A 9,869-nucleotide genomic window follows, 5' to 3' on the forward strand; every position below is an offset into this window, starting at 1 on the left:
CACCGAGTGGTAAGAGATGTGAAAACCTCACTAAACACTAGGCCTAAACCTAGAGCAAGCGCATAAACAGTAGTCTAATCAACCTAAGCACTTCGTAAAGCACCTATGCTGATCACCTAATGAATCACTAAACACTATGCAAGTGGAGATCACTAAAATAGTGTATCAACACCTTTGGTATGTTTCCTCAGCTCTCCCCTCTCAAATGGCCGGTTAGGGGGGGTCTATTTATAAGCCACATAGAGAAAGTAGCCGTTGGGGGCGAAACCCAGCTTTCTGCTACTGACTGGACGCTGCTGTTGTCCTGACCGAACGCGTTCGGTCGTCCCAACCATTAAGCGCGCGTAGAGATCGAACGCATTGCCGAGTCCGGTCATCATCGATCGGACGCGTCCGGTCGCATTTGCGCCGCTCTGGAACCTCTCTGGACATGATCGGACGCTGCACTTTGTGCGTCCGGTCATCCAGTGCCACTGCGTCCGGTCCTCACTGACTTGTTGCCACGATGATGAACGGTGAAGTCCGTGCGTTCGATCACTGCCTCGCTCAGCATCCGGTCACTACTGCTGACGCCTGCTGTTGCCGAGCAACTGATCGAACGCGTTCGGTCCTCATAGGGCCGCGTCTGGTCACCTCTGTGGAGCTCGTTTCTTCGCGATCTTGCGTCCGGCTTGGTTTTTATCTTCGTGCTTGAGTTTTGTTTGATATCTTGGATCCTCTCTTGTGCTTCTAGGGTCTTGCCTAAGGTGTTGATCATGGGATCATCATGTCGCCTTCGTCCAAGTCACGTTTATACCCTGTTGAACTATAAAATAATTACTTGAAAATTTATTAGTCTAATTTGGTTGTGTTGATTATCAAACACCAAAATCAAAGTAAATAGGCTTAGGACCCATTTTTCTTACAAAGACACCAGCTAATAATCCTTAGACAACATTACAACACCACAACAAAAAACTGAAAAAAGAGAGAATAACTTTCAGCTACTGAAACTGATACAACAACGGACTACATTAAAGACCCTCAAATGTTGTCACGTCGCTCGCCGCTTTGGGCGCTGCATGCAGCATGCTAGCCACGCACTCCGATCCACACGGCTACTAGACCTGGTACCCGGCAGGCCAGTACCTCTCCACCGGCTGCTCCACGTCCAAGCTCTGGTACCGGCCCCCGGCCGCGTCCGCGCCGAACCCTCCGTTCGCTCCGGGCACGATCACGCAGCCGCCGAGCCCCGCCGCCGTCGCCATCTGCTGCTGGTGCTGGAGCTCACCTGCCATCACCTGATGATGGTTACCGCCGCCGGCACAGCTCGGCGCCGTCTGGCCGCTCATCGCCATCGACATCGACATCGCGTGGAGTGCCGCCGGCGGCGGCGGAAGCGGCGACGGCATGGCCAGCGAGGCGCCGAGGTTCAGGTTGAGGCCACCGCCAGAGAGCGTGAACGACGGTGGCGCAGCCACGGCGGCGCCGGGGGGGTTCATGTACGCCGCCGCCGACGTCCCGGGGTGCGGCTGGATGTGCGGGTGCAGCCCCGGCGTGCCGCGGGCGAAGCGCGCGAGCTCGGCCAGGTCGGCCGGGGTCATGTACGGGTTGTGGTGGTGGTGGCACGCGAAGGGGTCGTGCTGCAGCAGCGTGGGCAGGAGGGGCGGCACCATGTCCAGCGCGTACGGGTGGTGGTGGTGCAACCGCGAGTGCGCGTTGTTGGACGGGTACTTCTTCGCGCCGGCGCTCTTGGCGAACACCCGGCACACCACCCACTCATCCTGCCATACATCATCAAAAACATCTTCATTGATTTGTCTAGCTAGGATCATAAATTCCGCTGAATATTCATTATCAATTTCGTGAAATATATATATATATATATATATATATATATATATATATATATATATATATATATATATATATATATATATATATATATATATATATAGAACTACTATCCTGTAGCTGGCTACAGAATAACTTATTTTGTAGCCACTTTGAGTTACGATAATTACTATGTTATTTTACGAGATTATAGTAACTCCTTACTAAGTGGTTTAATATAACGTTATGGTAAATATCCCCATGTGTTATAGTAACCCAACTATCGTAAATATGTATTTATATTATGGTAAATTAGTATATAAAATTATAGTAAATGGAGGTGGCTACAGAATAACTTATTTTGTAGCCGGCTACTGAATAGCCTCTCCCTATATATATATATATATATATATATATATATATATATATATATATATATATATATATATATATATATATATATATATATATATATATATATATATATATATATATATATATATATATCAAGTAACTTTTATATAAGTATAGATGTATATATACCGTACGTACCTTGTTAGATTTGGGGACTGACTTGGAGTGCAGGCGATACTCATGCATGACCCAGTTTGTCTTCTGGCCCCGAGGAGCTCTTCCCTTGTAGAACACCAGGGTTTTCTTCATCCCTACTAGCTCTGGCGTGGCTGGTAGCTGACCGGTGTAGATTTCCTTATCTTTCCCCGTTGTCTTCCAATACCCAGCGTTAGTGGCACGGTTTGTTCGAACGCCTGTTGGGTACTTCCGGTCCCTTAGGCTGAAGAAATACCACTCTTTTTCTCCTAGCTTCGCTTTCTCTGGCATCACCAGTTCAATAAATAAATACAACTTTCTTTTTTGGCGAAAAAATAAATGCAACTTTTCAAAGTTAACTTTTAACCGGTTATATATATTGATGATGCCCATGAGAATTATATTATCATAAGGTAATTACTATGTAGTTACATAAACCCACCTTCCAGAAAAAGAATGCAATTCTAATAATTCTAGCTTAGTACCAAGCCAAACTGTATTGAGTTTGACCAAGTTTATACAGAAAGATATTAATGTTGATACCATATAAATATCTTTAGATTCGTTATGAAATATGTTTTCATAATACGCCTATTTAGTGTCAAATGGTAATACTCTTTTTTTTAATTCACAAAAAAGTAATACTCTTTTTTATGAATTTGGTTAAACTCTAAATAGTTTGACTAAAGGCGGAACTAGAATTTCATCCTTTCCCACACGGAGGTATTAGTTATTGATAAGACTTAAAGTTGCAAAACTTTGGGCTGAGCAGTTCTCACTCTACGGTCCAATGATCAAGAGAACACAAGCTGGCAAGCATATGTCCAAACTCCAAAACGACATGTACAGAGATAGTACTATATCATGGTATCCAACTTGATCTCACTATGCTTCTGGATGGACAAATTATAAGTATATATTTGGATCTAGAACTTAAATAAAATATATAAGTGTAGATCTCCCTCTATCATCCACTCTCGCAAAATATTGTCATTTGAGTTCTATGTGCAATCCACCCATTTAAAAATACTTTGACCATCAAGACCATGAAAAAAACATTTTTATACAATTTTTCCATATCTTGCATATATATAGTTTATATTGCTATAGTGGACATATTTGTTGACGTGAAGATGTCTAAAACAACACTGTTGTGACTGGAGAGAGTGCATATCGTTAATAACTGAAAGATAATCTGTATTATTACGTAGTTGCTATATTTTAGGCGCCTCATTTTTAAAAAAATTCAGGCAACAACTCACAAGAAACAACTATTGTAATTAAAAGGACAATTCACAAGAGACAAAATATTTTTTTCTATAGCCAAATAATGACAAAATTGCATGTTGTCTGAACAACAACAACAAAAAAATCAGGCACAGGAGATATAGGAGAAGTGGTATTATTAATGACACATCCGGTCGTTCTCCAGCGGCCACTAATTTCAAATTAGATATACTGAGAATAAAAGTAATATCAAGGATAAAAAATAGTTTGTGCCTTTGAGAACAAATAACTAATTAAGACCATGACTCCATGAGAGCTTGAAATCTCCATATACCTCTTTTGGAAGAGAGGGTGCATGCATACGGTCATATACACAATACACACGCCAAAAGAAAGGGAGAAGAGAAGAGACGAGAAGATGACAAAATATACATTTAACATAGTGTTGATGCAGAAAATGATCAACATGTAAATATTTGTAGTTTTGTCGTACATTGTGATCGGATGTGGCCTAGCACTCAATGACACAGAGTTTATACTGGTTCAGGCAACGTGCCTTACGTCTAGTTTGAGTCCGTCAGTGACTTTATTCCTGAGCCCAGGTGCTCGAAGTTTGCTGTGGGGTTACAAACGGAAGGGAGTAAGATGGGGGGTGCAAGAGGTCCGGTCGGACTCTGGACCGAAGGGTCGAGAGTGACGGGAGCTCCTACGTGCACTAAGTATTCGAGCGTGTGCTCTGTGTTTTTGTGAGATTGATCCTCCTCATTGGGAGATAGTGCATCCCCTTTTATAGATGAAGGGGATGACCTTACAAGCGAAGGAGAGTTTACGTATGTTATTAAGTCTTGTTGCCCACGCCGTCGGGTACAATGATGATTGTAGACACCCACAACACTGTTAATGTCAGATACATGTGGGAGGTTTCGTCGTCTTCTCCTGGTATGGCAGATGTCGGCGCCTACCATATTGTTGATGCCTAGAGGCATGTGGGGGTTTTTACCGTGTTCGCCTGGTATGGGAGTTGAGGGCGCCCACAACACTGCTGGGGCTCTGACATGCTTGGAGGGTGGCAGGGCACCCTTCTGACATGCCCTATCGATACTGTGCTGCAGGGGTACAGGGTATGGTCCTTGGTATTGCGGTTGACTTGAGCGCCCTGCCTTTCTTGCTCCGCTCATTTCCTGGGTCCTCACCGAGCGGGCGTCCCCGGTCGATTGGTCCCAGTTGGTTCCGACTGCGCCAGTCGGAGAAAAGCTGTAAGCGTCGGCTAGGCCTTCCGACCGGAGAGGCGGGCCGGAGTCGAAGGCGGGCTGGTCAGGCTTTCCAGTCGGAGAGGCGGGCCGGAGTCAGAAGCGAGCGTCGTTCACCCTCGGCCAGGCCTTCCGTCGGAGAGGCAGGCCGGAGTCGGAAGCGAGCGTCATTCCTCCTTGGCCAGGCCTTCCGATCGGAGAGGCGGGCTGGAGTCGGAAGCGATCCAGGATCGGCCTTCTGGCCTGTTGTGAGGTTTTTTGGGCCAGCCTAGGAGTCGCGCATCGTTCTCAACGTTGTCTACTAGGTCGAGCTTTTGCTAGGAAGCAGGTACATGAGGGCCCCCAGGTTTATAAACCCGACACATAGATTATAGGTATAGAAAACCAAGCTAAACTAAGGAAGACAGATTAGACAGCAAGAATATAAAAAAAAAACTTAACAAATAAAGAAAACTTTGAGACCCATTCATGTAGGATATCGATCTGAACGAGTAGTAGTGGTTTGAGGCTTTTTCTAGCTTTTGAAAAACTTGCACCAAAAGCTTGACAATTAGAAAACTCTTCCCATATAGGTGCTTGGAAATTAACCATGCCCACATATACACGTACCTAGGTGTTCTATCTATATTTGGATCAGTGGATATATAACAAATAAGTAAACAATAACATGGTGATATATACGATGCACCAGATTTTTATGTGTAGATAGATAATATGATATTCTTCCCTAAAAGTGATATTCGTGTCCTTAAAAAGAAGAGAGAAAGATATAATTAGATTGATAAACACGCGGATGTTATTGTTAAGAAAAAGTGTAGCTTTTGATGATCAATCATTTATATGTGGAGTTAATTTGGTCGTGAGTATGCATATGCATATATGGGCGTGTATATACAGTTGGTTACTCCGATCCTTACCCGGGAGATCCCACGGCTCGCACTTGTTGAGGTCGACCTCGGCGATGGCCCTCGCCGTGAAGCTGCCGTCGGCGATCTTCTGCCGCAGGTAGTACGTGATGAGCTCCTCGTCCGTCGGGTGGAACCTGAAGCCCGGCGGCAGGCTCTCCTCCTTCTTCGACTCTCCCCCTCCCCCTCCACCACCTCCTCCTGCTGCTGCTGACCCTTCCATACTACTCAGATCAATCGACAGATGATCTACAAGATCAGAACGGAAAACCCTAACCCTATCCTGCCGCAAAAGATAAAGCTTCTTCCGGTTTCTTGTTGCGCTACTTGAAGAGGACGGCAGCAGGCAACTATAACGGATTCAAGAACGAAATGATTTGACAAAAAGGGTTTGATAAGGAGCTAGGCGACGACAGAAGGAAGAAGAAGAAGAAGACACTGCACACACGGCAGCTCTGTCTCGCTCGCTCCCCAGCTGGTTAAACTTTCCTTGCCCTCTCTGAGATATCTGGGGTGTTTTTTCACGCAAGCGGGCAGAGATATAGGGCCAGCGCCATGAGGGCGGGCTTGACGAGGGAGATGCCTTGGAGAAGCTTTTACCTACCAGGGGTCGTGAGCTACAAGCTGCTGGCGGGTGTGTGCCTGCGTCGTCGCATGTCGCGGGCGTCTTGTTCCACGCGCTCGCCGCTGTATCTTTCAACTCGCCGGGTCATCTTGATCGCAACAGTGCCCATGGATATATGACCGTACGTTGTACTAGCCAGTAGTGTGCAGTACGCCACGCCTTTCATGGCCGCGCCATTTCTTGCTACCTAGTCAATAATTTGATTATGTTATGAGATATATAGTAATTGGTTAATAGACTGTTTCATAGCATCGATTGAGCTGTACCCATGCAGCTCAATGCTTACATAACATTGCATTCTACCTCTATATATGCAGCTCAGCTAGCTCACCGTGTGTGCTCAAAATTATGAACATCATCACGTGTGTTCTGGTTATTAGATGCTATAGATTTTTGCGTCATGCATGTGCATATCAATTGTCTAGCTGAGTCCCATATCACTACTCAAGTCATGCATGCATAATAAACTGAACGCAGTATGAAATCCTTGGCAAAAATCAACTCATCATTTGACCTAGAAAAGAAATCTAGGCAAAACAAGCAACCGCAGGAGATACCCACATACGTATATACGCAAGTAGCCTATCCGAACAAAATTTCATAACGGAAGTCAATAGTACATGTATATTTCGACGATGGCAACGTAACTAAATTGGTTTACGTATATATACTCCGTGGAGAGGTTATACAAAGGATTGATCACGGAATTTTGAAACACCTGGCGATCGTTGGACGCGCAAACGAAGAGAGAGCAGTAGAGCATGCACAGCAAACTAGCAGCAACCGCATTGGAGAACAGGACAAACAGGACACGTGCGGGTGGGCCCGGGCGCCAGATACGGCCACGTCGGCAGGGGCCCACGCTCCCCTTGACCCGCCCGGGGTTGTAGGAGAGCCGAGAGCGGCAGTCGGGCAGGGGGCACCGGGCCTGGGTTCCCTCTGACCCCAACCAACGCGTAGAAAACAATTGCAGCAGCAGCTGCAAACTGTTGAGCACTTCACAGTCATCTACTACAAGCCTAGGATTATTCCCTTGCGTTATTATTGTTCAGTTTGTAGCTAGCTTGCAGTGTCTTTTCCTTTGGTCTTCCTTCCTTAATCATTGGCACAGAAATGGCTAGTTGCTGCTTGTGGCACAATTTGAATTTGGTGCATAGTTCAGAGTTGAGCCTGTTTGTTTGTTTGTACTTAAAAATTGAGCATTTTCGTTTTCTTTTGCACATGGCGCGTGCAGTTTGTTATGATACCAGTAATTCTTAAGGCTCGGCAACTCTGTACATAAAGCATGTTAGGGGGGAACTGGTTCTTGAATCGTGCCGAGTACCCAGAGGACCATGAACCGGTTGGCAGCTTAACTGAAAATTGTTCAGAAGCCGAATAACCCCCCTCACATTTTTTGTATATAATTCACGTGTTTCAAACAAAATTGGTAAAGTTTTCAGTCGAATAAATGCTGAGAGATGCAGGAATGAATTGGCAAGCACCACAGCTTGAACAACTGAAATGTTGGAAACAGAGTATACTAAACTGTCATCGATCTTGCATTGTCCACCTTGCAAGACAGAAAGACACTAGCTTGCATTGTGGGCTGTGGCAGTCCAGATTGAGCCAGGTCTTGTGAATATCAAGACAATGACAGCAGGATGCAATCTTGACTGGGGGGGGGGGGGGGGGGGGGGGGGTACTATAGGACAGCAGCAATTCAAGCAGGACGGTTGGCCAAAAGGCACAGGTTCTAATAACCTGAATCTTGGTCATCACTCACATGCCACAGCAGTACAACACCTCAAATTATTCCCTAAAAAACAGTTCTTCTTTAATATCCTTGCCTAAATCTAGGGTTCTTGTTCATGTTGACCACCCAAACTGCAGTGCTCTCTGACCAGTTCTGTCATCCTTACGCACGTTCAGAAAAATACCCTGTTTTGTCATGTTTAGGCCCTCTCATTTTCTTTGCACTAATTTGTCTGGGGGTGCAGACACTGATAGTTGAGTAGAGCTCAATATCTGTACATTGACTAAATCTCCGCTGAAAGATACTGGTTTTGGTTGTGTCTGAAGTTTCTGAATTTCTTGTGGCAACAACTGATAATTCAAGCGATCGGATCATTAAACGCCCGAAGTAAGTAACCTCTTTCTCTTAATGAACCATCCGTGGTTCTCATGGGTATAATCAAAGCAACATGCAGCGGTCTGAGAGACTGGTTGCTGCCTGCCTACGAACAACTATTGATATACTGTTCGATGTGTAACATCTGAAAATGGCCCCATGAAAAGAAAGTTCAGGAATTGATAGATCAAAAAGGTTGGTGCAGTGACTCCAGCCTCCAGGGGCATTTTGGTTGCTGATGTTGTTGCATTGAAGTGTGATTAGTGTAAGCGATAGGCAGAGAGAAATTGGACAACTCAAGTTGATCGTCTGATACCATATAAGCGATAGGCAGAGAGAAATTGGACAACTCAAGTTGTATTGCTCAGAGGCTTACGCCTATATACATGTACATCACGGTAGTGTAACTGCCTAGCTAGCTACAACCAAGGAGAGCCATGGAACGTGGTGATCATGGTCGCTAACAATTAGCAAGAATATGTAAAGTTTTCTTGTGGGCCAAAATCACTCTTGGTTTTCTTTCCAGGTTTGATCATTTCCATAAGTTTAGGGTTGGTTTCTTGTGGGTTCAGTTTTCTCGCCCTCTCTTGGCGTCTCCTGAGCTGCAGCTTCACTGTCAGTGAAGATATCATAACATGGTGCAACTTGTATTTGCTGCCAGGCCTATGCTGGCTGCTATGAACCATGAGAATGTACTTGACTCTTGGAAAAACTTGGGCCCAACTTTGCAAAATGCAAATCCGGTAGTTCAACAAAAAGGCATTTTTTATGGACGGATTCTTTTTTTGGGTGCACCACGTGAGGTGCACAACATTATCAACTCAGTAACGCTGGATTCTTCGCTGCCCCAACCATTCTAATTTACACTTCCCCATTCTAAATTGTAGGTTGGTTTAGCTTTGTCCTGAGTTAAACTTGTCTAATCTTGACTAAATTTGTAGAAAAAAATCACAAACATCTACAACATCAAACTAGATTCATTAGATACATCACGAAATATAATTTGATCTTGTAGATGTTCATACAATTTTCTATGAGCTTGATTAAATTTAAAGAATTTTGACTTGATAACATAACTAAAATGACTTACACTTTACAGTAAAGGGAGTGCTGTAGTTTATTTTAGCTTTATCATAAGTCAAACCATTCTAACTTTGATCAATATATTAGAAAGTTATGTAAACATTTACAAGTTCAAATTAATGCTCTACGAAACCATATTTCATAGAGAATTTAATGAATACTAATTTGTTGTCCTAGATGTTTATCCATTTTTTTCCATAAATTTGGTTGATGTTAAAAAATCTTGAGAAAGTTAAGGTGCACTATGATTTGGAACAAATGGAGTAATTTTCTGTGTTGATTTATTGATGTAAGATTTTCCTTTTTGA

The 9,869-nt window shown here is 44.2% G+C and overlaps 1 protein-coding gene across 1 annotated transcript; it reads right to left on the reverse strand.

Annotated features, from left to right (window-relative positions):
• Window positions 1-845: 845 nt before the first annotated feature.
• LOC136549963 (NAC domain-containing protein 92-like) lies at window positions 846-6,258 on the reverse strand. The gene is made up of 3 exons (XM_066541397.1): window positions 5,756-6,258; window positions 2,365-2,645; window positions 846-1,763 (listed from the first exon to the last, which is right to left on the reverse strand). The coding sequence occupies exons 1-3, from the start codon at window positions 5,964-5,966 to the stop codon at window positions 1,101-1,103; spliced, it is 1,155 nt and encodes a 384-aa protein (XP_066397494.1). The 5' UTR covers window positions 5,967-6,258; the 3' UTR covers window positions 846-1,100.
• Window positions 6,259-9,869: the final 3,611 nt, after the last annotated feature.

The sequence above is a fragment of the Miscanthus floridulus genome, chromosome 4, assembly GCF_019320115.1.
Source record: "Miscanthus floridulus cultivar M001 chromosome 4, ASM1932011v1, whole genome shotgun sequence".
In the NCBI taxonomy this organism is placed as follows: domain Eukaryota; kingdom Viridiplantae; phylum Streptophyta; class Magnoliopsida; order Poales; family Poaceae; genus Miscanthus; species Miscanthus floridulus.